This window comes from Haliaeetus albicilla, chromosome 17 (genome assembly GCF_947461875.1).
Source record: "Haliaeetus albicilla chromosome 17, bHalAlb1.1, whole genome shotgun sequence".
Classification (NCBI taxonomy): domain Eukaryota; kingdom Metazoa; phylum Chordata; class Aves; order Accipitriformes; family Accipitridae; genus Haliaeetus; species Haliaeetus albicilla.
In genome coordinates this window covers 21,682,728-21,710,434 of record NC_091499.1, presented here as the reverse complement: position 1 = coordinate 21,710,434, position 27,707 = coordinate 21,682,728, and the positions used below count along the sequence as shown (strand labels likewise).

The following is a 27,707-nucleotide window of genomic DNA, read 5'->3' as shown; positions in this document are numbered from 1 at the left end:
GCGGGGGGTGTGCGAGGGGTGTGCGTGTGCCCGCGCTCACAACCTGAAATAGGACAGCTTGTGAAAAATGCCTAACTTTCAGTTATGAAACACTAGCGTCACAGGTCCCCCGACTGCAGGCTATATTGCTACTGCCTGGGAAAGTCTAAAAGAAGGACCCGTTTAGATACAGCCGATGCTTCTCTTCGGCATTTCAAACTTTCCTACAAGAATCCACAAGGATGCCCAGGGACTCCTGAGCCCTCTCCCCGTCGCCTCAGCAGCCGCAGCAGGCAGGCCGTGTGTTAGAAGGCAGGGACTGCGAGCGCTTCTGGTCGGGATTTACTTCTGGAGCCGCGCTCCGGCAACCTACATTTTCAGCGTCCCTCTAGCATATAATCACGCTGCTTTTGGCTGCTTAAGCAATGCCAGCTTTCGTGCATTCCTCGTTTTTGTGTAAACATATTTACATTTGTAACTCCTAACTGGCTTAACGCTACACAGGCGTTTTGAGGAAAACCCTACCAGCACTTGAATGAAACGTACCACTTTGGCAGTCAATTACAAACACAGTGAAGAAGGGACCGACCGAATCGGGGGGGCTGCATTTCCTAATATACAAGCAAGCGCTAACCTAAGCAGGGCCTTGGCTGAGCAGGCCCACGAGAACACCACGCTGCAGGGGCACAAACCGGAGAAGAGCAAGAGGGGAGCAGCCCGAAGGCTGACCCCCATCTCGCAGAGCGAAACCGCGGGGCTCAAAGCTTGCGCCGGCGAAGCGGGGTCACGGCGCGCTCCTTCGTCACCTGCGAAGGGGCACAGTCACAGTCTGTTAGGTCATAAATTAAAAGCGCCTGAGCACGTCGCGTCGCAACTGCTCCATGCCACCCGACTGCGACGGGTGCGGGAGAGGCCGGTGACCTGGGTTTAGACTGCAGGCTGCACGTAAAAACTGAGGGTCTCGCCGGGAAGCCCCCCTGCAAAAGCTCACCAGGGGCCTACGCCGCAGCAGCCCGAGTTACAAAAGCGCCGAATCCCGTTATCACGATTCAGCGCGTTACACAAAAGTTACAATATCTCCACACGGAGAGTTTCAGTTGTCACCAGCGGCTTTGGAGGAGGTCGGGGCACCGCAGAGCCACTCCTCACCTGAGGATGACAATTCTACACTAAATGTGTATTTCCACACAGGAGCTGATAAAAATTTCCTGAAAACGAAAGTGAGATACAGTGCCAGGGTATGCCCTGCAACAGTGCTGCATATAGGGAAAATACTTCACAGAAACCAACTGTTTAAGGTCCCTCCTCCCTGCAAATATCTGGCTCTGTATTAAAACCAATTTACAATAATCTACTAATAACAAGACTGTGATGTAGCTGCGAGATTCCCCTAAAGCAAAATCCTGCCAATGCTAGTAATTGATTCAGCAACGTGCACCAGCTCAATGGCACAGGCGTCTCCAATTCTTGGAAACATTACATCCAGTCTAATTCCCCCCCAAGGTCACCACAACCATCAGAAAATCCCCATACATCGTGACCCAGAGGGCTATGACTAAAGAGCTGTCATCAATAGCCTGGGAAACTGAAGCACGGTACCTGAAAGGCATCAGCCACCACCAGTGAACCCCCAGCCGACCGAGCTGCTGAAATGGCTTGGGGAGCAGTGGCAGAGAATAAACCGATTTCTCTTGCAGGAGAGGAAGCAGGGCACGCTAGATCTGCCTTTGCACTATTTGTTGCAGTGCATGTTTGCATGCACTTTACTGCGATGGAAAGAAGACATGCCACCCTGTTACCTGATTAATGTTTTGAACTTTATCATGAAGGAACAAGAGACTCATAAACTGCACGCTCTATGCGTAAGGTCTTTAAAAGGTCAATATAAGGTTATTCACACCACTAAATGACTTATCTAGCACGAAGTCCATTGGAAGCAGCCTACTGACCATGACAGAAGCTAAGCTGCACCCAGTGAAAGCAGCAAAGGTGTCCATCCTCCTGTACTCCAAGGCATCACCTTGCTGTTTTAAGCAACAATTCAGTCTAAGTTTCTCAGTCTAATTCTGATAACAAAACACCTGTGATCAGATTCCCACCTAGATGTGGAGGCATTTACCAGAATCATTAAAGACAAGGCATTAAGTTAGCAGCAGAGGCAGAAGATACAAGAAAACCGTGGAGCTATACAAGGAAAAGGCTCTTTATATTTTCTAGTCTAAATACATCAAGTCAGAGGGCACCTACTAGAGGATGCAGAATATGGTGTGACCGTGGACTGTATACCTCCATGTCTTATGTATTATTGAGGAACTTGTTATGTCTCCCCTCTTCTCACCAACAGGGAAGGAAAAAGGAACAGCCCCACACCATGGAAATGAGAGCAATTACTACACGTGCCATTAAATATTTTAGGGACAGCTCAGTAGCCCTATGAACTGCATTATCTCAGACACTGTTTGCTGTCTAGCTCAGGCCACACTAAAATAGAGATCGAAGTCTCTGTAAGGTTGGATCCTCCATCTCTTACACAAACGAGCAACCCCTCTGTACACACTATTAGCAGAGGGAACAAGACTACCCAAGTGACTAAGGATTTGCACACTGACAGCACCAGGACTGCTTACCTAAGGGTGGATTAGTTAAAAATAATAAACAATGTTGTAAATTATAGGTGGTGCTGTGAGCCCCACCTACACCTCATATTGTCCAACACTTCCTACTATAAAACCCTGTTCCCCATCCCTAATAGCTCTGCAAACCTGAACTGAAACTGGGATTAGAAACAGGATAAGTGGCCTGGGATTGGCAAGACACGGGAAACGGGGAATCCTGGGGCAGGGGAGAAATGTGGAAGGGCGAGCTGGACAAAAAAAAGAGGCAAGCTGGACAAGCAGAGCAGATATGAAAACCAGGGGAGGTGAGCAGAGGGGTGGGAGATGACAGGAAAAGGAAGGGAGGATGCATGGAGCAGGACTGGGAATCGCAGGGAAGGCAGCTGGGACGGGAGACCAGGGCGGGCAAGGAGCTTAGGGAGGGGAGAACAGGATGCAGGGCTGGGACGGTGCTCGTCGGCGAAACCCACGGATACTGGGAAGGCGAATGACACAGATGAGCACACCAGGAAGGGTGTATTTCTTTTTACTCAGAGCTGAGTGCAACGAATATGGCACAGGGCCCACAGAGAGATCACGGGGGACGAGCTGAAACCCTGAATACCCCTTGAAGCATCCAGCCCAACAAGGAGACTGGGGGTGGACAGAGTGTGTGAGCTCGTTACTGACAGTGTCATAGCCAGCATGAGAAGTAATTTCAAGTGTTAGAGACAACTTTATTTCTGACATTTTGTACTTCCCGACTACTTGGCTTTTATATTGAAACATTTTTTTGGACTAGATTTTTGTAGAAATGAAGTATGCTCTTATTAAGTACTTCTGCTCAGCACTTCACTGAACGGTGAGAACTATCCACAGAGATACTCCAGCAATCTGCAGTTAATGGTCAAGTCATGCGAAATCCAACTTTCCTACACCCTGTCTGCTCCTGGAAAATGGGAAAGACCCATCACTGGCATTGCTCAAACCCACCCACTGTATCGTGGTGCTTCTAGGGAGAGAGCTGCTCGCCCCTACATGCCCGTAGGCACCTGCAAGAATCGGTGGTTTCACACCTGATATAGTTTCCTGAAGAAAATAAGAAAACTATCATCTCTAGGCCCATGCAGAGCATTTAAAAAAAAAAAAAAAAAAAAAGAAAAAAACCAACCATCCAACAAAAATGTCAAACCAGAAACCAGGCACTCAAGACTGGATAAATTTAGTAAGATGTCATGATTCAACTACAATCAAAGGAAATCCATACTTAATTTCTCAAACAACTGCTATCATACTGTTCAAGCAAACTGTTTTTCCTTCAGGCTGAGGGGACACCAAATCCACACTATTTCTCAATTTAGTACTTTTTTTCCTTTTTTTTTTCCTTCCATTAGAGAACATTGTCATTCCACATGCTTAGTACGAGCCTGAATAAAAAATGACACGTGAGAAGCTTTTGCCAGGATTAAGTCCCGACACAGCTGTTGGAAAAACCCAAAATGAACATTTTATCCTGGCCAAATCAGTGTTCTTTTCACTATTTATACTCTTGGATCCAGCAGCTGCAAGTGACGCTACAGGTCATGTTGTCGTAAATGGACAAAGAATCTGAGGATCCTCTCAAGTTTTGGGGGCTTGTTTGTACTTCTGTTCTCCCTCTCAATACTTCGCAGTGCTGCTGCACCAATGCCAATTTGCTGCAAGTTTAAGTAGACTACCAAACTCTGGTCAGAACAGATTTTTCAGCTAAGATTTTCCATCTTTTGAAAAAAAAAAAAAAAAAAGCAAAAAAGAGACTCTTTTTCCTGCTTCCATTTTTCAGCACCATAGGATCAACACTGGCTCCTCAGTTGATAATACCCCTCTTTATTTGAAGTTATTTTTCTCCTTTCACCACCCACATTCATCTGGGACTTATTTAGTATTATTCTGCCTGACACCAGTCCAAAACAGCAAACAATTTCTGTAACGGCACAATAAGCAGAGCAGACCCTAATGGAGGCGCTTCGTCGTCTTAAGAATCCCCTTATGCAACATCCAGTTACGTACTGAAAATAAAGTCAAAAAACTTGTACGGAGGTTAGATACAGTTGTGCCTTTAACAGAAAAACTTCTCTGGTATCAGAGCCAGCATTTTACAAGCAGGGAAACGTTTCTGCTGTACTTTGCCTTCTGTCATCAGAGAGAGGTGGAGATTTATGCCCTTTCTCCTTCTAAATTAGACTCCTTCAGTGACCTATTTTATATTCTTCCTGACAGGTTCATATTTTGTATTAAAAAAACCCTGTTGCCACTGTGTTGCATAGCAAAAGACCTTTCCAGCCGAAAGAGGAAACTCTTGCCACCGAGTCAAGCAGCAATAGGTAATTCTGCAGTTAAAACTGCAAGGATAAAATACTTTGCCCAGCAACATACTTATTTCCAGCAGGATTTGATAAAATTATAATTCACTGTCCAGAAAAAGACTAAAACATTAAACTGAGAAAGTCAAAATAGGTCACTCAATCAGCGTTATTCCCCCTTCATTTCACACATAATACAAAGCAGTTAAGTAGTTTCTCTTGCAATTAGCATCATCTTTGTCTCCTCGGTGTCTAAAATACACTGGAGATACAGAGCTGCTCTGACTGTACAGCAGCCCAGGCCCTGTTCCCCACCATCACCCGCTTCTCAATAAATACACAGAGGTGAAATCCCATCTTCAGTGATTTCAACCATGATCATTTTCTTTGGTTTTTCCAATTCCCTGGTCTATTGCCTTCAATGATAGACCTTTTCCCAACGACTAAAGAGGAGTACGGGTGCGCTCAGGAAGAACCTCAACATCTCCAACTGCTAATGCACGTCCCACCCCACCCTCGGGCCAGGAGGACTTGTTACCTGGCAGAGCCCTCAAAAAGGTGGGCTAGAAACAGCCTCCCTGGGGAACGGCAGGTTTTAGAGATCTTTCCTGGATGTGAGAAGTCTGACATATGCTTCAAATGCATTTTAATTTAGAAAAACGTTGGAAAGATTTTATTTATGTTTCTAATTAGGTAAACAGTATGCTTCTTCCACCTGCTCCAAGCTACCCCACTAGGCCCAGTAGACATCAGATGTCTATGAACATACATCAGGTTGATTTACTCCCTACTGTTATTTCACAGAATCCTTCCTCCTCCCAGCCCCGTATGCCACTGCCTTATTGTCTACACACTTTTCCTCTTTTTTTGTACGTAAAATGGCTTCACTATTGATTTTCAAATGCCTTCTTAAGCACATGGCTCCCTTCCCCAGAGCTTTATAAAAAACAGCTCCCCATAAAAGATTTCCCTCCTACCCCAAGCCTGCAAACTTTCTAGTACATTGTAACGAGAAGTATTTTCACCTTGCATGAACCAGGCTGTAAGAGCAATGGGGCAAGAAATAAATCTCAACATGCTATGGGAAGTGAGAATCACGCTGTCAACATCATGATGAAAATAATAATATTAGGTTCGGAGCTTTTGGCTGCTGCACAAACTAGGCTGGAAACCTCTGGCCCAATCCATGCAGAGCTCTGACACGACTTCCATTTGCAAATCACAGATTTTAGATGTAGCCCATTTATCTGGACCATATATATGGTCAGGCTACGCAAAAGAAGAAGCCGCTTGAATAAGATTGACAAAATGCTTCAGAGTTTTTACAGCTCTTCAGGGGCAGCATCACTCTTGGTGCCAACACTGTTATCCTACAAAGGCATCATAGGACCAGCAGCCTCCCATTGTAGGTCTTGATGAATACTTGAAGAAGCACCATTCAGTCTGAAACATGACATCTCAGACAAATGGTTTTGAGTTCCCCCATAGAGTGAAACTTTTAAACACAACAGATCATGTTGCACAAAAACAGGAACAGCAGCTCTACGTGTCTCAGCTTACAAGCATCTCGGGACGCGACTTGAACTGGCGTCACCTTCTCCTAAGAATTCCTGGAAAAAAAATTTCTCTGAAAGTTAGTTAAGGTCCAGAGCAGTTTTGCAGAACAAACAGTAGTTTACAGGCTTTCAGGAAACCACATCACTGCTCTCAGCACAAACCCAATGAGCAAAAAAGGTGATAATGTGGGAGCCTGTGAGAGTCTCGCACAAAGACATTCTTTGTTGAGTGCAGTTCTCACTTGTTAGATGCCAAATTTTACGTACTAAGCATATTTAGAACTTTACATATGAAAATGATAAATCCTCCACGAAGTACTAGCAAATATATTTACACAAGATAGGCGTTCACAGCCTAACTTCACAAATACCCACAAAGTCAGAAACTTCTCATCTGGATTAAGTCTCACATTTAAAGGTATGTTTACACTGCAAATTTCACGTGAGAAAGTGAGGCTAACTCTGGTCATAACGTGTCTTTGGAGAGCTGAAATAGCTGCTTGAAGAGCTAGCGTGGAGAGGAAAAAAAACAAATACAGCAGGTTTTAAGAGCACTGACGCATAACTGGAGTATGTATCAAGATAATTCAGTCCACATTCTAGATGAAACAAATATGGCCCTGGAAGTTGTGTCCTAAAATGATTTCTTTAGAACAATATATTTATTCTTCTGCATCCTATTTTGGAAAACATGTAGAAACCAACATGGTACTGCGTGAGAAAAAAACTAAGTTATAAGGGCAAATCGTCTACAGTGTGAGAGGTGCTGGCTGTCTAGACTAGAAGAGTAGTTTGTATTAGAATATTATTAGGTAGTTAATACATTTTTAAACAAAGCTTTGTTTAGTTAAGTGCAACACTGTCACTAACACTCCCTGGTCATGCCCAGTCCTCACAAGGAGTCCAGGCACAGCTGCAATCAGGATTTTAAGCCCTGCTGGCTTGAGTCTTATTTACGTTAATGCAAATGCATGCTGCTGCAACACCGTAGGAGAGCCCCAATGCTGCTTTAACATGGCCTTTAGCAGGGACAAGAGTCGGACCCCGCTCTCTTTACTTCATCTACCCGTGACAGCTGCACCATCATAAACCGGGCTGCACCCATGCAAACCAGTTTTCATTCCCACTACGAACTGAGCAGTCGCAGCAGCCGGGAGGCAGAGCGAAGCCCACGCGGACGTGGGCCAATGTTTTTGGGTGCTCCTCCATCCGTCCTCCCCCAGCAGACCGCTGTCTGTCCTCATCAGCCTTCCAACCTACCTGCTGCCTCCCGCTCCTCTGGGGTCGGGATAAGCAGAAGTCACCTCCCTGCTCAAGCGCCGGCAAGCAGCCTGGATCTACCCTTTTCAGCTCACACCACTCAGAAGCCAGCAAACCTACCGAAAACTTTTTGCTAGGACTGCGTCCTACCCACTGGTCGCAATCCCGGGCATGCCCACGGCCTCCGCTGCTCCCTAGGGAGAGTCGAAGGTCTCGGAAAGCCAGGGATGAGGCGGCGGGCTGGCCTGAAGGCACTGCAAGGCTGTGAGGGCTGGGTTACGAGCAGCCTCCAGGCAGACCCACGGCACAACACAAAGCGCGAAGGCAGCCACAGAGGTAGGTGTCGAAGGAGAAAAACGGCACCTTTGGCAGCGCTCCCGCCTCCTGCCCTCATTCCAGAGCTCTCAACAGGGTTTGGGCACGGAGACGTCAGCACGGACCCACCCTTCGCCTCGGCACAGGCAGCGGGTGAAGGGACGCGGAAGTGTCACGATCCTGTGACTCACCCCACGGAAACGCACCCGACGGCACTCGGGTGTACGGCGGCCGGAGGTCGCACAGGCAGAGCCCCACAGCCACTGCCAGCAGCCTCTTGCCCCCCCAAAACTGGCGGGCAGCACTCTCCGGGAGACCCGGAGGCACAAGCCGCAAAGGCCGTGACGGCAAGCTGTCGGTGCCACGTGCCATCCTCCTCGCTTCAAGCGGACCGTCCTGCAGCCCTCCGGCAGCGATCCGCAGGCTGCCGCTGCCCTCCTGTCCCAGCGCCCATCTCCCTTTACGCGTACTGAGTGGCAACCTCACCAGCAGGGACAAAATAAACAAGAAAAGCAAAAGAACAGCTTGCCAAATAAACATGTTCAAGTGAGAACCCAGCATTTCATAATTCAGCTCTTAAGTACATGGCATGTTGTGATCGAGCAAGCAATCCATTCAATTCGTTAGCACAAGTCTGTTGTAAGAGCTAATTTTCACAAGGCATTTCTTTACCAGTACAAATCCCCAGAAAGGCATTTCTCTGTCAATGAAATCTTACGAAGGTGTTTTATACGAGTAGGAGCATTTAAATAGCCTTTATTTTTAATAGGTACCAGTGTATAGATAGAGCAAATTGCCCCAATAAGCAAAGTCCAGGTAGGACACACACAGAGAGTTATTAACAAGACACCAACGCTGTTAACTCCTGACCTGCCTCAAATTCCCTGCAAAGCAGCGCTATGAGCACGTCAGTCCTTGAGCAAATATGCAAGGGGGGTGGTCCAGAGAAAGGACTCTGGCTTTGCAGGGCAAGACTGGCTCCTCCCGGACCTCGCAGCCAGGCACAGCATCAGGAGGGGCCGTTCTGGCAAAAAGCAATGGCGACACAGCGATACTCTTCTCCTCCGGCCCCACTGAAAGGCAGCTCCCTTGCTGTTTCACCGCAGGGATGAGGCAGAGCACTAACGCAATCACTCGCTTGTTCCCAACCCCTTTCACTGCCCTGAAATTGCTCCTCGTCAGTCCTGGAGCCTAATCGCCTCCACGCTGTATCCCCAACCGAAACGCAGCTATACACTCTGCGCAGTTACGAGCCAGCCCTCCATTTCCCACAAAGGCACCCCATGCACCATGCAACTCCCCCGGCTGGTGTTACGAAGGGAAGGATAGAGAAGGTGAAGTAGGACATAACGTCCCTGGAGCCTCCCAAGACAGGAATGAGGAATTGGGGGATGGTGAATTGAGGAATGGAGTATTATTTTTTTTTTAAGCATTTGGAAATCGCACGAGTACTCTCTGTTTGTTAATCCCCTCATCTCACAGGTTGTAGACCAATGACCTGTGACAACCCTTGCCCAACGCATTGCCCAGGAGATAATTTAGGTAACGTAGCTGATGAATACAGCAGGACACAACCTGCTGTTGTTGGAGACCACACTCCACTCCCAGCGGCTGCGGGAGCCTCAAGGTCCATCACCTTCAGCCACGCAGAGCTGAAGACGCCCTCCCTGCAGGGCACCACGGTGCGCCCCAGCAGCTCCTACGCACCCCCTCCAACCTGAGCTTTTCCTACCCCTCCACCCCCAAACAGGGGCTGGGGCCACATCACCGCAGGCTTCCAGATCTCCCTGCAGTTCCTGGCGAGCTGAGAAGCGTGGCTCTTTCTCCAGCTGCCTCAATCAGGGGTGCAAAAGCTGTACCCGCCGCCAGCGAAAACCACTTGGAAACACGCTGGTTTGTGTGGGAAAGCTAAACCGATGTCAAATAAATGTCAAATACACATGGGTAAGGAGTTGGTGCCTGTCAGTGGTGCAATCGTATCCCACACACACAACTGGAACGTCAGGAAACTGGTACAGCCGTGCAGAGAAGCACGGGATACCCCATCCTGACTTTGTCTGAAGCAAGTTAGAACAAAACATCTCACACTGAAGGAAAATCCCCTTCTGTAGACAAGCCACTTTTTAATAATAAGTGCTAAATGGACTATTCAAGCAGGTAATTAATGTTAATTAACATATGTCAGGCCATAAATTGGCTAAATGCACTTCATTTTCCAAGCTTAGTGTGTGGCAATGCTCGGGAAATTGTAACAGAAAAGAACAGCCTAAGTTTGTAGAAGCACAAAAAAAAAAGAGCAAACAAAAGGTTAAGCATAATCTTCACTTAACTCATGGTGTGCTGAGCCAGCACTACTGAAAACTGAATGACTATGCACATTACTTGAACACTTTATTTTGCTCCTGAACCACTGCGCTATGCATGTATTGTCAGCCCCAAGAAAAGCCACATCAAAAAAAACCCCTGCACCTCCCCGAGCGCTGTGTTATCAGGCAGGCCTTTACTGGGATGCTCGCTACGTGCAGCGGGACCTGGATGTGCCTCCTGCCCCAGGACCCGGCGAGGCTGTGGCCCTTTTCCAGCGCCGACTTGGGAATTGCAGTTTTTCGCGGCAGGGGGAACGAAACAGCGGTGGGAGGATGCTCAGAGGTCGCCCTCCTCCAGAGAGAGTCTGCCTCGAAACGCAGAGGGCCTCGTGCCTTTAAAAGAAACTAACGCTGCCATTTCATAACCCTGCCCTTGGGCACGTTTTCTGTGACAGAGATAGTAGCAAGGTTTTTAAAAAAGCGGGAGAGAAACAAGAACATGCAAAGATTTTAGTCTAAGTAACAACCTGTATTAGGAAGCACGTTCAGTTTCTCCCTTGGCAAGCCACCACTACACCAAGACCCACTGTAATTGCACTGCAAGTAAGAAACAATCCTCACAAAAGATTTTCCATACTTCCACGCAAAATAGCTGGCTGCCAAAATCTTGCAGGGCACCTTTAGGAGGCTGCCACCTAGAGAAATGCTTCAGCTGTTTATCCTCAGTTTTCCCTTATCTCCAAAGCAATCCCTTCGGCCTCCCTTTGAACCCGGCACACTCACCATAATCTCCTGGGGTGATTTCACGCTTGTTCTCCCCATCCACCCCACGCAAGCTGGCTGAAAACAGCCCGGCCGCTGCAGGGGGGGGGTCTGGGGGGGCCGCACTCGCCCCAGCGCTGCCTGCCTTCTGCAAGGGACGCCACCGACTCCGGGTTCCTACTTTGTCCACATCAGCACAAAGAGCTTTTAGAAAACCACAGGGCTAACCCTAATCGCTCGTCTTTCTAAATGCACCAGCACGTGCCCAGCCTCCCCTAATCTCCTAGGATTACAGAAAAGTGGTGTAGCACCACCAAAATGACCCGAATACAAAATGGCCTCGCGTGTAAGGCACCGCTCGCTTCACCAGGACAAAACCAAGCGGACGCAGGACGTCCCGGGACAGGAGCGCCAGGACACCTCTCTTCCCCAGCCTGATAGTCTCAGACGGTGTTTGTTCAAGCCAATACAATACAGTGGATATAAAAGCCACTAAGGTGATTTCATTTTTATTAGCATTAACCGTGTACTTTCAAACACACAGGTAAGTGTAAGAGCCAGCCTCTGACTCTCAAGCTTCTTATTTTAAATATGCTCAAATATTGACACTCATAACCTATTACAGACAATGCCGACGTTGCTTGAGTGTTTTAGGTAACCTTCTGTCTCTAAAGAACTGAGGAACGTTGATTCCCGTATTTATCATGCAGGTCTACCTCACAGCAATACTATCCGGCATCATTCACTGGAGTTTTCCTGTTCACATCAAAAGTTAAGTTTATCAGAGCCTGTGACTCTTTGCAGCTGATGACATTCACCAAGGCGATGTGTATATATCTGCATTTAACAAGTCCTTCAGTGGAGGTGCTCCTCACTGTCACACTGTGGATCAAACGATGTCAATGATTCTGGGAGAGCTACTCGGTGTCTCTCCTCTAATAGCTGTCACCTGCCTGCATGAGCTGGGGAAAAGTGAGATCTTTGATGTATGTTACAGATATAAAATAATAATGTGCGCTAATACCTACATATGGTTTCTACTGGAAAGTTTAAAAAGTCATTTGTTACTTTGATACTAAAGTATACTCCTCTTTGATACAAGAAGCTTGTTATCTAGTGGTTTCAACTTTGGGGCTGGAACCGCACGGCTCTCTACATTGCTCAGCACAAAACTCACTTACAAATGTTATTGAGTATTTTGTTAAAGCACAACACAGTAAGGCTTTGATCAGGTAAGATGCTTAAGCAGTAAGTTTAAGCACACAAGTAATCCCAGTGAAGTCCCAAGGATCCATTCACGTGCTTAAACCCGTGCTCGCTTTGGTAGATCAAAATTTAAAATAATCAGGCTACAGTTTGTAACCCAAACCCTTCTGTACAGAGGAACAAGGCAGCTCAAAATTAGAAAAAAAAAAAAAAAAGTAACAATATAACAGAAGGCTGGAAAAAATATTCATGCTAGCAGTTAACTGGGAAACAGAGTCTTAAAAGAAAAAAAAAAAAAGAAAAAGACAGCAGAGAAAAATGAAACTGATGCAAACTCCAGTTTTATGCTGCCACTCCTGATAAAGACGCTGTGTGCCACTCCGAGGAAGGAGAAATAAGAACAGGGAGTGGTGATGCTTCCTTCCCACATCCTTTGCAAAAAGATGATAAAAAAAGTCCGACACATCTTGCGTATCAGCATCTGGCTAACAGATTTAGACATCTGTCTACATTGCTGGCAAATTTCTCAAGTCTTTTCAAGTCTCAATAATTAGAGAAGAGACTCATGCATTTCCTATGCTGAAGGGACTGCAGCCCTTCGGTACGTATTGGTCAATAAAACATGGTAAGGAATGATGAAATGTCCATGTACAAAGTTTACAAAAATCTCCCCTTCAAAGTAAATATCCCAGGAGCTAGAATTTATCTTTCATGAGAAAGATGAATGCAACAGGTGTAAAACAAATAGGCATCTGATATAAAAAACAAATCAAAGCAAATCAGCTGCATTTAAATTTGGGTATTGCTGATATCTGCGTATAAAGGACCAGATTCATAGTCTTGCCACACCACTCAACAAAGAGGAAAATAGTCCCCCTAGTGTACTCTTCATGTAGAAGAGACTGTTTCACAAGAGAGTGCTGCAAGAAATTACAAAATAACATTATAGGAAGAGATATGGAAGTACTTGAGCTATAGTGAAATCAGGCACCTCTACTATATACACGGACACAAAGGTGTTTCAGTTTTCTATTTCAAGACTATTGAGTGAAGTGAGTTATTGCATCCTAAATATTTAGGGGGAAAAACTTGGTTTTTTAAGTCAGCACACTAGTTTTGTGACTGCAGGACATCGCCGGAGTAACAGATACCTGAATTTGGGAAGACGGGTAGTTGTGGTCACCAAGGAGCTGTGTGGAAGTACCTGCACCAGCCGCCTGGCACAGTGCATTTCACAGGAGTGAAACCAGCTTACCCGCAGACCTTTTCCCCGCCTCCAGTGATGATAAATAAAAATACCGACCCTCCATAAGTATTCGGGACAGTAAGCGGATATTGAAGTATGTAGCTAAACCCTTCCCGGTGATTTGGAAGCGTACAGGATTGTATCAAACCAGGCTGCCCGTAGCACACGACAGCGTCCGCAGCGTGCCAGCTCTACAGCGATGCACTGTACACTACTGCCCTAGTTAGCTGTCAGGCAGTATTAGGTTAGCTAACATCCCACCGGGGCCACAGGGAGGGGGAAGCAAAGAAGATTGGGGGGGGGGAGTATTGGGCAAACCTTATCTGAATTAGCGGAAACGTAATATATGCCTTCCTAACCACATCTGAAATACTCACTTCTGCTTTAATGCCCCAGGCAAAAAAAAAAAAAAAAAAAAAAAAAAAGTGATAGTTGTAACTTTAATTTATAGCTCTTAAAATAATTGTTTTGAGGAGTATAATCCCAGCTATGTTTACGGATTATGGCATTCAGCACATCTCACTGGAAACAGTATTAATATTTCATATATAATAATACATAAGATAATAAAACCAAGTTCTCTTCTTGCCTTTGTTTAAAATGACAATTTTCCCACTCAGTGCCAGAGCAGAATATTGTTAAATGGGATTGCTGCCTTCAAAGACGAATTTAGCTGTGTAAAAATATTCTAAATTAAGATAAAAGCCTTCTGATACAGAACTATCTTCTGTTCATTTAAAATCTCAGTGTAACTAGCAATCTGAAAAAGTCTGATGTGAAAAGCTGACATTAGTTCCTGAAGAGTTGTATTCATTACCTTTGAGAGAAACAAAGATGATAATAACATATAATGTGTTTTAGCATCGGGAGACTAAGATGGAGTCTCTATTTAAGAGTGTTGCCTCTGCACAAACTAATTGACGTTCCAGCCAAGAAACTGAAATAGTCCTCTTCTGAAATAGTCCTCTTCTGAATGTATAAGCATACATTAAAAGAAACTCTAGCCTTGCTAAGGAATTAAATTTTACAGTTTTGGATGCCTGGCAAATTATTAGCTCCTGACCTCTCCTTTGCCCCTTTCCGTATGCCCCTACCACCCACACACAACTGCACCTGCCGTTAACCCGATCGAATGCCTCACCCTAACTTCCAGAGACAGCTCACTGTCACAGAAGAGGCAGAAATTTCTGCTACCAGTGTGCTTGCATCTCCTGAGAAAGGTCATCTTAAAGGCTTGTGAGAAACTTCTGAACTAAATTATATCAGAGGAGTCTCAAGGGATCCAAGTTTTTAACATTTTAATTAGCTCCAAGTACCAGTTAATGCTGCTCAGCAAAGGGATCAATATCAAATTAACAGTATAAATTGTCAGAAAAATTGTGACTGTATTAAGCATACTAATCAATGTAAGCACTTCGCGTTGTGGCCCAGATCCTGCTTCAGCTGAAGTGAACAGGAGTTTTGCCACCAAATTCAGCCGAAAGAGTATCAGCCCCACTGTTCGGTAAGGCTTCGTTTGAATCGGGTATCGAGAATTTACTGAAAATTCAAAGTATCAGATAAAAAGGCTGGATTCGTCATAGCAGCTGACATCACTGCTTCTGCGTGAAACCAAACAACTTAGGAAGGCACGGGCTGTCATCAGAAGACGTAACCCTTTATCACACTCCGTGTCGCACTTGTAAAGTCAGATCAAAATTCAACACCTAATACAGATGCAAAAGCTGTAAAAAGGATCTGTGTTTTTAAAGCCTTGTCTTGAATTAGCTACGCCACCGATAAACTTTGTGGTTTTATTTTCCCCAGCCTGAGACAAGTCTGTCAGTGAAATGCTTCCTCTACAGTGCTCCATTTGGAAGGTAAAAATCATACAGCTGTACTTCAATTCCTAGCAGCAAGCCCTACTCAGGCACTAAAATATGAGACAGGGATGCTAATACAAAAACTGCCGGAAATGTTTCATCCATACGGTATTTCTGACTGATTTGTACACTCTAAGTTATCCCCTGATCCAAAGCTAGAGAGATTCAAAGAGGAAATTTAATTTCTCTGTAACACAGTAAAACTTCCCGGCAAATTCGCCTTCAGCCATCCATTCAAAAACTCGGTCTCGGATGCTGCCAGCATTGGCCCTCGGCAGCAACTGAACCGTACCGGGATTTCCCTCTGCAAACAGTATCGACATCAGGCAGCACCTGCATTTCTGTATAGCTGCAAGTACGTGATGTTTCCGCGTCCGACAGACACTAATAGATGGACATGGAAAATAAGGAGAAAAAAGCAGTTCTGGAAGTCACTTAAAATGTGCTTTACGTGCAGCACCGGCTGCTGGTAGGCCTTATTAGACCCTGTCTTTGAGAGCAAAACCCTGCCTGCCTGCAACGTGCTTTTGCACGCGCTAAGTAAACAAGCCACAAAACCAGATTTTTTTTTTTTTTCCCTCACTTATTAAAACAGTGGTAATCTTAGCTGCTAACTTGTCGCAATGCTGGACAAAAAACGCTTGGATATATGGGATTTGTCAGTAGACGGTGCCCGCATACACTGGCACCCCAGGAAACGCAAACCAAGCGTTCCCGTGGCTGAGCGGCCAATAACTCCATGCTTTGATTAACTTTATGAGGAAATGTCAAGACCCGAATTTCCCTCTATGGCCTTTGAGGAACGTGTGGGAAACCACTGGGGTATTTGTTGATGAAAATAATAGAGTTGTTCTGTACGGGAGCTTTGAGGCTCAGACTGACCCTGCACAAAAGCAACTCTGCTTACACCACAGGTACCTATAACTTAAACACCACCGCTAAACAAAACCTCAGCTTTAAAAATATTTTTCCCCTCGTTTTCCTTCCCCTCTTTTTCCTTCCCTGGTTACGCGCTCGTGCACCAGAGAAGCCAGCTCCGCTCCAGCATCCCCCCTGCTCCCCGAGTTAGCAGCCCTCACCGCTTGCACGCAGCAACAGGAAAGAGACGAAACTTTTCTTACCCCCTCCCTTAAAAAAAAAAAAAAACAACAACAAAAAACTAAAAGAAAAATAAGCAAAGGCGACAGCACGACCAGCAGCACGGCCAGCAGCAGCGCCCGGCCGGCTGCCCGGCCGGCTGCCGTCGGGGAAAGCCGCCGGCACACGCACACCCCACCACCATCACCACCACCATCACCACCACCACCACCACCCCCCGCCCCGCTCCGCGGCCGCATCCCCCGCGGGCAGCCCGCCCGTCGGGGCGGGCGCGGTGGGTCCGCCGCCTCCCCGGGACCCCCCGCCTCACCTTCCAGCCGGCCGAGCTGTTGCTGTCGCCCTTGTCCTTGAAGTAGGGCACGCAGCGGACCATCCAGTCGTAGATCTGGGAGAGGGTGAGGCGCTTCTCCGGGGAGCTCTCGATGGCGCGGGTGATCAGGTCGGCGTAGGAGAGGTTGCCCCACGCGTTGCGCCGCGACGAGCACTTCCTCGGCGCCGCCGCCGGGCCCCCGCTCAGCCCCCCGCCGCCCGCCGCCGCTCCCCCCGGCGAGAGGCTCGGCCCCTCCGGGGCGCCTCCGGGCAGCGGGGCCAGCAGCCGCGCCGCCTCCTCCGGGACGGCGGTGGCCGCCGCCGCCGCCGCTTCTCCGCCGGCGGGGGCCGCGCTGCCGACGGCCATGGCCGAGCCGCCCCCCTCCTCCTCGTCGTCCTCCTCCTCGGGGATCATGGAGGCGGCGTCGGCGGGCGGCTCGCCGGCGGGCTTGGCTGGGCTGGCCTGCAGCTCGGGCCTCTGCAGGGGCCAGGTGCAGGAGCGGGGGCGGCTCTGCGGCTCGAACTCGGGGTCCAGCTCCACGTCCAGGGGCGAGAGCGGGGCGGGGGGCGACGCCTCTGCCATCTTGGTCTCCCCCGCGGGCGGCTGCGGCGGCGGGGCGCTGCGACGGGGCGGACGGCCGCCGACCCCGCTCCTCCTCCGCCGCCTCCTCCTCCTCCTCCTCCTCGGTGCCGACGGGAGCCTAGCAGGCGGGGGACCGCCGGGCGGGCATGCCGCTCTCCGCTACGGGCTGGCAGGCTCTCCGCTGCACCCCGAGCCCCGCTCCCCGCGGGCGATGCGCACTCCGGAGCCGAGGGAGGTGGGGGGGGGGGGTGAGAGGGAGGGGGGAGGGAGGGGAGGGGAAAAAAAAAAAAAAAAATCAGATTAGGAGCCGGAGCGGCAGCGCAGGGCGGGCAGCGCGGGGCCGGGCGGTGCCGGAGGTGCCCGCGGCGCTGCCCTGCGCGCCGGCGGAGCGGCGGCCGCTGCTCCCGCGGTGCGTGTGTGCGTTTGTTTATGTTTCACTCCATGCGGATGCAGAAGTAGCTCCAGCGGGAACCGCGCTGTATCCAGCCGGGAGAGGACCCCCACCCCCGGCGCCTCCGAGCTGGCTCCTCGTCGCTTCCGCAGCTATCTTCCCTCTTGGGGGGGCTGGGGGGGGTGGTCCTTTGCCCCCTCCCTCGGCAGGAGGGCAGGGAGAGCGGTCCTTCAGATTACGCCGAAGACTTTTCTCCTTCTTCAGAACGCCCTAAAGGGAGCCGAAGTCTTAGCACACATCCAACTGCATGCTAGCGTAAGCCTGTCACTTTGCGGTGCCCCCCAAGCCACACGCAAGCAACCCCCCAAAATCTCGCAGCCGACGGAGCAGGGGGCGGGAGAAGGCCACCCCGGGGGCTGGTCGGTTAAAAAAAAAAAAGATAATAAATCCTTCTTCTCGCAGGGAAAAAGCAAACACAACGGGAACAAATCAAATCGCCAGTCTTCCAACAGGTCCAGAAGCTTTAAGCCCTCCCTAGGGCTGCCAAAGAGAATAGGTTTTGTTCCAGCATCAACACCACATTCATAACCTCCTTGCTCCTGCTGCTGCCATCTTGACAGTTCCCCCCCCCCTTCACTCAAGTCATTTAAAAAGCGCAGGCAGAAGAGGCAGGGAGAGCCACATCGGCAGGGGAGGGCGAGGGGGGGGATCAACAGCCACCTCCACACCGTCAGAAATCGGGATCCGAATTCACGGGAGGAAGAAGCAGCGCTGCTGCATGGTTCCTGCTCCTCCTGCTCCTGCGCCTTCAGCTCCGAGGAGCCTTCCCTTTAAAGGCGAAGGAGGGGAAAGCGGCAAACCGCCCGCTCCCTCTGCGAGCAGCCGGCGAGAGGCAACCGATCCGCCCGCGCCGAGCCAGCCTGCCGCAGCCCGCCCGAGCAGCCTGTCACCCTGCTCGCCGCCGACTTCCACATCCCTCCTCCTAACAACCACCGGCAGCAACACAAAGTTATAGACACACGCAGGGAGCCTCAACCTAACCGCACCGCACGGCTCGGCCCGCCCACGGGCGGAGGGGCGGGCGGCGTCCGCGCAAGGGGCCGCCCCGACGGGGCGGGAGCGGCGGGCCCCGGGGCGGGGGGGGGAGCCGGCGGGGCTGGGCGGGCTGGAGGGGCTGCGGGGACCCGGCGGGGAAAGCGCCTTCCCCGCCGCTCCGGCGCGGCCCCTGCGCCCGAACCGCCGCGGCCCCGCGCCGCCCGGCTAGGCGGGAAGCGCTCGGGTCCCTCGGAGCATGCGGTAACCCTGCCCGAGGGTCGCGTTAGCCCTGGCTCCCTGCGCTTACTGGAGTTTAAAGGGCAAAACCAGGGGCGACCGTCTCGCTTTTCCATACCTCTTGCCTCGGTGAGGCCCACCGGACCAGGACGCTGCCCGGCTTCGGCGCGCGCTGCCTGGACTGCACCGTCGAACCAGCTCTGGCTGCCAGGCACGGCGGAGGAACAGCGCGCCGTTTCTTTTCTGACTTGTTTCCGCTGGCCATCAATTGCTGGTGCGCGAGTTGCTCCGGTAAACGTTAAACCTGGAGTCCAGTTTGGCCGTTTGAAAACTTTCATTCTGCCTGCGGGTGATACGGGAGCATGTTCAGACGTCCACACGTGAATGTAATCCCGCCATACTCCCTCCTCGGAGGCTGTGCCCGAGCAGAAGGCCCTCCGAAGGAGCTCGCTTGAAGACGTAGTTAATTATGGGTTGGATAAAGGGGTGACCCACAAAGCCAAGGAACATAAAGCTATTAATACAGATGCAGTTATAAATACATTACATAGCAACGTGTATGTATCAGTTCTCGCCTAGCTTCGTATCGACCTAAACGAGGGACCAGATTTAGTACAAAAGTAGCTTTGTCTCTGATACCAGATATAGACAGCTGCACGCGTTGAGAAGTAGGTGTGCTGCTGAAGCATTGCTGGGTAGAATTAGCAGACAAATTAAATTATTCCTGATTTATTTAGCATTATAGACAAGCAATGAGATTTGAAAACCATTCAGTTTCATTAGAAAACGGCAAGGCCCTGATCCTGCGTGCCTTACACGTCCTGCTAAGTCAGGGCTAAGGCCCTCAGGGTCTAGTTAGGTTTCGAATTTAAGTGGCACTCAAGTTAGGAATAGTTCGGCGTGATTTTATTACAAGGGACAGCATTTCAGCACGCATACAATTAATCCTCCGTTATCTAAATATAGTAGGAGACACTGAATTAATCAGAATGAATGCAGGTTCGAGTAATGGAAATAATTTTCACTGCAGCTCCATTTTGGGTCACGACGTTGCGAGCCCTGCCATGGCTTTTGTTGTAACGTGGCCCCTTACGGGAATGCAGGGCAGCTCAAAAAGACACCAGCTACTCTGCAATTGTGATACTGGCATTCGCGTGTATGATTTAGCAGTTGGTAAGGGAGGAGAACCGCAGTAGCGCTGAAGAGCCAGGAACCAAGATCAGACAAGGCCGTGCACGATGCGAAGACGCTTAGTCCAACATCGCGTCCCCGAGGAGCCTCTACTTGTGGCTTTCAGCAGTTAGCCAGAGAAGGCCGGCTGCGAAGCTGTGACTGACGCTCGGCCCCTTCCCAAAACCTGCTGCTGCTTGGGGCTGATTTTGACCAGCGCAGAAACTTCCCTGTAGAGCACTTCCTCAGGTCCCCGAGGTTCCAGGGAAGCGTAGCACTTTGACCTTGGGCCGGATTACAAGCTGCAAATCTAGTCCTAAATGATATTATCATCTTCATTTATTTATTTAATTGGCATTGCATTACTGTACAGGCATTGCCATTAGGTCTCATTGTATTGGGTGAAGGCCCTGCACGTGGTAAGAAATGCTCCACTCCCTGGCAGAATTGCAGTCTAAGTAAGGCAGGCCAGGGCGGGTGAAAGGAAATAAGTAAGTAGTAACCCTATTAAAGAGATGATGGACTGAGGCACCAAGCAATTACATGACTGTGCTGAGGTCATACAGGAAGCCCATGTCAGAACTCAGAAATAAAACTAGATCTCCTGAGTGCCAGCCCTGGGCCTTTACTGCAAGATTACTTGCCCTCTTCAGAATTCACTGGTTTATCAGCCGTACAGTCTTTATCACATAAGTCATGGTACCAGTTCTTCACAGCTCCACACAGCACCTGTGTGCCCATGATACTGCAAGTTTAGAGGTGCAATTAAAACCACAGTATAATTGATCCCACACGTTTTACTTACCAAATGTGCATGAGCAAAACAGAAAGACAGAGGAGCCCTTCTTATCACCGTTCCGTGGCTGGGCCCACTGAAATATGTGTAAAAACTGATCAAAATTGAATCTAAAGCCTGCACAATTTCCAGTCTCTTCCTTTAAGTACTTTAATGCCCCAAGGGTGGGATTTTCAAAAAGGCTCTGTTTATGGGAGTTTTATCACTGACTTCAACAGGAATAAAGTTAGGCCAGCCCTGAGGCCATTTGAAAGCCTCGCTCGCTCGCTTTACTGTGCCTGCTTAGACTGGGAGTGTTTCTGGTCAGAGCTGTGTCTTCTTCTGCCTCTCCTTTTATCTACTATCCCCACTCAGGTTTACATGGAGAACATGTGTACCTATCAGGGTACCTGATTATATGGATCTGGCGGGGTCACAGTTACTTCGCAGCTCCGAGTCATCTCTGTGGGTGATCTCAGCCACACGTGGAGCAGGCAGGACCCATGAGTTGTGGGGCCTCTGGCGTACTGCTTTGGGGGAAAGTAACGTTCCTGTGACAGCACTCTGGGTGGGAATCGTCCTAAGCGATTTTTGCGTTAACTCTTTTGAGCTGCTACGTTCAACTACAGCAGGCTATTATCAGCTCAGCTTTCATTCTCATTCTTCCATTTTGTCGATTCAGAGTGTCAGCTTCCCATAAGAGTGTACCAGTTCATGGCGGTAACCCAGATATGATCCTTCCTTCATTCTGCCATAACCTACATTTTCCCAGGCTGGTAGTTAGAGAAGTGCAGGTCACATTTCTGGCTTTACCTCTCTTACACAAATATCCTACTGCAGAAGCATTGTTAGAGCTAAAGTTGCATGGGGGTGGGCGACCTGGAACTTCTCATCATTATAGAAATCTACTGTAAAACATACTGCCGCTCAATAAAACGATGTTATATTGCAGTTACATTAAACAACGGCTGATTGTCTACAGGGACTTCACACAAACAAGTATATGACGGGTTGGTTTGTAAGCCACCTGCAGCCTGGTCTCCGAGAAGTTTGTGTCCACTGCAATAACCCCATCCACTCCTCCCATCCACCCCGTGAGAGAGCGGCTCCCTCAGTGTATTTTTTGTTCTTCCCACAGTTCCCTACTATGTCCTTTAAACACAGACTGGGCAAAGGGCAGTAGGTTTTGTGGCTGATTCAGAGCAACCTGTGAGCTGATTAGAAAGAAATGTCGTCTATAAGCCGGCCAACTTCATACTCTGAGACTTTAACCTTTCTGCCCAATTTGGCTAGAACTGGCTAATGGGTTCCACAGTTATTACAGGGAGATTGGCTGACTGGCAGATAGACACAGAGCAAGGGTCCAAATTGTGCCACGGAGACATGAAGGATTTGCCAAAGACGGCTACAGCGTTCTGACTATAAAATTTTCCTCAAAGTGATGAACAGCAATTTAAAGATCAATTGAAGTTGGACTTCAGCCTGTGAACTGGCTGACTGACCGCTCTAATGGAGGGGAGGGGAAGGAAGAGAAGTACAGTAGCAAAAGGAGACAGTGACATTACTACTGTGGAGAGAAGAACTCTTTCCTCGAGGGATCTTGACAATTTGGGGACCGAACTCTAAGGCTAGAAGCACTCAGCTCTGCATACACCTAAACTTCAGCACCCACTGCTGAAGAATTCGTGACCCATTTCTGCACTGTGTGCACTACAGTGACTGCAGTCATCCACATTAAAAAACAGGATCACCTTTCTGGAAGAAACAATCTTTACAATGAAACCTCAAAAAAAACCTGGTCGCATAAGGAGCTGTGAAGCTGAGGGAGTGGGAAAATTCAACCCTATAGATTCAAAAATTGTTATTAAAGCGGCCTCACCTCTGCTGAAGCTGCATTGCCAAGGCCCACCGAAAAGCTGCACCTTGTAGGCCCAGAAAGGCTCAGCTTCTCGTGGCTAGAAGTAGGTTTCTAACAGTGTTTCGTACACTTAATAACAGCCACAAATAGCAGTGCATAGCGGTATTGCCAGCTCTCTCAGCTTTCTTTATGAGTCCTGCAACACTGGTGTTTTCCCGAGATCCCTGTTCTTAAAGTCCCATTAAAGGCGCATCTCAGCTTCCATTTTAAACCAAAAGCCAAGTTCCTGATGCGCCATGGATGTGACCCAAGTATACTTTCAGGGCCAGCAAGAAAGTAGGGAAAAAACCCAACCCTAATTGCATATTTTAAAACCTTTTAAAACCTGATTTTTAAGCTGGCATTACGCTACTCAAAAGCCTGCATCATAATTTTTGAATACTTGGAAGTACAGGCAGTTATTGAGTTTATATCATTAGGGTGAAACGAGTCAAACTGCTAAGATCCAGCACGAAACTCCACCTTTTTTTTTTTTTTTCCCCCTCCCCTACATTCATCTTCGGTGGCACAAAAGGATTTAATGTTCCCAACAGCAGTTTCTGTTAATGATCGAAGGAAGTATTTAGCCATCTCCCCATGCCTCCTGCCCCACCAGGACACCTCCAGGGACCTCCCCAATACCTGTGAGGACAGACAGACAGACAGACAGACAGCTCTCCCACTTGGCTGGGGCTGGCCCGAGCGGCCAAGTGCCGTTCTGCCCCGCCACTGACTCGTTGCGCAACCCGGGCACGTCACTTAACCCGCCCCGGTTACCCCATACGGGCTTAATTATACGCACTTATCGCTTAATTACTCCACTATTATGATTTAACACCTTCCTCTGCCCACACCCCGGCGGGCAGCGGCCCGGCCCGAGGAGCCGGCGGCGGGGTTCCCTCAGCGGGGCGTTTAACCGGCGGGGGGGGGGGCGGCAGAGCCACCCCCGAGGCGCTGCGAGCCCAACGGCCGGCAGCTACTCCGCGCCGGTGGGCGGCCGCGTCTGCCGCTCCGGGGGGGGGGGGGGGCCGCCGGGGTCACCCCCGCCCTCCGCCCCGCCGGCGGGCAGGGCGGGCGGGCGGAGCCGAGGGCCGGGCGCTGCCCGCCGGTCCCGCCGAGCCCGGCCGCGGCGGCTGTTCGCCCCGCCCCCCCGGCGGCAGCCCCGCCTTCTCCTCACCCCCCGCCCCGCCCCGCCCCGCCCCGCCCGCACCAAGCTAGGCTGCGCCGTGCAAACAGATGATGTCATGCTCTAGAGCCGCGCGTGACCGCCGGGGCCCGCCCTCGCCGCCCATTGGCCGCCGCCCGTCGCCCGTCAAGGCAACGGCGCTTGCCGTTGGTCGGCGCCTCCACCCCGCCACCGCCCCTTGGAAAATAATAAACAATCGAGTAAAATGCGGCGCGGGGAGGGGGCGCGAGGCGGGGGGAGGGGCGGCGGCGGCGGGTGTCCCGGGTCCCGGTCGGGGTGGCCGGCGCCGTCCCGGTGCGGAAGCGTGCGGGTGCCCTCCCCCCTCCCCGCTGTGGCCTTGGGCGGGCTCGGCCAGGGCTGGTCCCGGGAGGCGGCGGCGGCGGCGGCGGGCCGGGAGGGCTCGGCTGGGCGCCGGGCCGGGCCTGCTGCGCGACTGGCTGCCGGCCTGGCCCGGGGGTGAGCGCCGGTCGGCAGGCCCTGGCTGGCGTGAGGCTGGTAGGGACGGGGGAGCGGCCGCTGATGCGCGGTGTGGACGGGGGGGGGGGGGCTCCGGTACAGCCCCCTGCAAGCCCTGCCCGGGCCCCATCCCGTGAAGCTGCCCGGTCAGGCCGCGGACGGGCTTCGGGCGGTGGGAGAAAAGCCCTTCCTGAAGGTGCTGCGACACCCCCCGCGTTCCCCTTCTCCCAAAGCTACGTCGAAGCCCACCTCTGGAGGGGACTCGCAGGCCTTGCGTGAGGGAAGGGACCCGGTGCGTGTCTGGCGGCAGGATGCCGGGTGCCAAGTGCCTAGAGGTAGGGCCCCGATGGGGAGACCCGAAAGCTACACCCCTGGAACCGTGGCGGTGTTGGTTGGCCAAAAACGTCCCCGAGGCGGCTGTCCCGCTTGCGCGGTGCTGTGCGGAGAGATGCAGCCTCGGTCCTTGCTTCGTTGTAGAGGCGCTTGCACACCGCAGCCCTAAAATAACCACCCTGCTTCCCTCTACCTGCAAACGTAAGGCACGCTTGTGTAGCAGAGGTTTGAATCGGGGACGGGGTGAAGAGAACGAGGGCTGCGGGGAAGGATTTCCCTTTGCTGAGGCTCACAGCCTGGCCTCTCCTTTTGAGAGCAGGTGCCTACATACAGCCTGTTTCTGTTCCCTCGAAGAATTAATTATTTTCTCCTGTATGTGGCCCCGGGAGGAAGAAGTCCAAGCACCTCCCTCCCCCCGTCATTCTGTATCTCCAGCGATCAGAGCGCTTCTTTAGGAGCTGGAGATGTGGCTCCTGGTCCTTTTCCCAGAACTTTGTGTTTTGTCCTCTGACAAACGTTCAATGTAAAGTACATGGAGCACACTTGGAAAAGGGGACTGAAATCCAAGGCTGTTCCCCTCCCTTCCCCATGGCAATATTATTATTGCTAGGTCATGGCCTCTCCTTGAATCCTGAATCCCCACCCTCTCCCCCAGGCAGCAGTACGGGTTCAACAGGCTGGTTCAAAATGGAGTGTGTGTTAGCCTAGCATACCTCCCGGGTAAGATACTCTTCAGGAAGGTCGGGGGCAGCAGGGGGAGAAGCTGACCTTGGGTCTCCTGGTGTGGGGAGCACCTGCAAGGCACACAGAGGGAAGGAAGTGCCCCCCTGGGTAGTTGAGAAAGGGTTCAAAGGGGCTGGTGAAGTGTTAAGCAAAAGCAGTCGGCGGCTCAGCACATGGTGGGGAAGTTGATGATAAGCATTTGCAGCTGGTTCTCTCTCTCTCCCACCCTGGAGGAACTGGGTGGCTGCTGACTCGGGAGCTGCATCAAGTCAGAGGAATGGGAAGGGGGTCACATTTCCCGAGTGCCCAAGACACACTGCAGCAGGCGATGGGATAGCGACGGGCACCTCCTACCTGCTGTCCCGTCTTGGAAGAGCGATCACAGCAGCGTGCTGTAAGGAGCTGGAGCCCTCTGGTATGTGTCGGCTGTGCTCTGAGCAGGCTGCGCAGCCGGGGCCGAGGGTCTCGTCTTGCATGGAGACGTGTCTGAGCTCCAAATTCCAGTGCTGGGCCAGGGGGAAGGGAGGCACAGAGCTGCCCAACGTGGTTTTTGCCACCTGGCAATGAGCTCTGCAGGCATGGGGTGGTTCTGGGTATGCGAAAGGCAGAATGTCCTGTATCTTGGGATGCTGACAACCTAAAAATAGGACTCCACAGCCTCTGGGATTAGGCATCGGTTGAGCAGGGGCTTTTGGGAGGGCAGTTCTTAACTTCAGTGCCTCAGTTCTGCCCCGGTCCTGCTTCTGGTATTAAAGGCCTTACATTCCTTGCAGCTTATGTGAATGTCACTTAAACATGCTCAGGGCATGCAATTATAGCTAACTGCCCTGCAAACTCGTCTTGGAATCTGAAAAGTTGAATTCTTCCATTCGTATGCACCCTTGCCTGCCTTGCAAAATCATTTCCTTCAGTCTAGCAAGCTGCTGTGTTAAAGGTGTGCATCTTAAGTCGTTCACTGCTGTTTTACTTGTGGAGAGCCAATGACAGCGAGAGTGAGACCTGGTTTTATTTTGTTAATTTTTTTGGGGGGGTACCATTTAAGTGAGCATATGTAATTGAATACATGCTGAGAACTGATCTGTTGAAGAGGCTGCTGTTTCCAAATGCAGTAGCTACTCTCCAAAATAGGCATGTTGGGCTTAAAATGTATCTAGGTAGAGGTATTATAAGCCTTGTTTTACCAAAATAGATTTTTTCCTTGGAAGTAAAGAGGGAAAACTGGGGAGGAACTGTAGCTGAGGTCTGACAGATGTTCAAGTACGTGAAGCTTAAAGAGGAACGTATGCTATTCAGTTTGCTCACAGAGGCTTTGTGACCTGTGTCTTCGCAGTAATGATGACACAAGCTTTTTTGAATAAAAGGAGGAAATTAACTGCCTTGGCTAATTGTACCCTTGCTAGCTAGCTAACCAAGGACACCATTTGACTGTGAAAATTGTTGGTGCACCGAAATCTCTCAGCTGGGGAGAGTATCTGAAGTGAGAGTGTTCCCATATCTGTGGGTTAGAAGGGCTATTTAAAAATCTTCCTAATTGGAAAATTAAACACTATTGCTTTAAAACAGTGGTGCGCTGCTTTGAAAAATTAAGACCATATGGAATCATTTATTACTTTTCAATATGTATTCAGTCTCTGGTGCAATTTTATGTACCCGCTAATGCATAAAGTCTTTTGGAGCAGGAATAAAGCACCACAAAGCATGATTTAATGCTATAGGGTCACCAAATCTGTTTCAGATTACTGGATGTTTCAATCTGCTGAAAAGAAGGGAACGTCCCTGAACCAATGAAACAATGACAGGGGTGGGGGGTACCCATAAATCTGAAATGCTTTGGAAATATAGTGCACATATCCACAAAAACTTTTAAAGGATTCAGTGGCAATTTGGTCAAGTAAGAGATGATACAGTTATGAAACAAATTATACCAAGTAACAGGAAAGTTAAAACAAAGTCAGTATTAATAGTACAATACTTGGTAGCAATTTAAGGCGTCTTAATGAATCATGTTTTCAAACTGTACAGGCCCACATAAGCATGTGACTGTAAGAGAAAATAAGAGCAAGTAATCTGGGAGTGCACAAAAGTG

General features: G+C 49.9%; 1 protein-coding gene across 2 annotated transcripts in view; it reads right to left on the bottom strand.

Moving 5' to 3' along the window:
- Positions 1-18,847, bottom strand: part of FOXO3 (forkhead box O3) — a 96,207-nt gene extending 77,360 nt beyond the window's left edge. Inside the window, exon 1 of one of the 2 annotated variants that reach the window (XM_069804998.1) lies at positions 16,837-18,847. In XM_069804998.1, the coding sequence (XP_069661099.1) occupies positions 16,837-17,418 (582 nt within the window). In that variant the 5' untranslated portion in view covers positions 17,419-18,847. Of the gene's footprint in view, positions 1-11,135; positions 12,049-16,836 lie in introns of those variants that run through there. The other variant, XM_069804999.1, reaches the window with a different exon arrangement.
- Between the last annotated feature and the right edge of the window lie 8,860 nt (positions 18,848-27,707).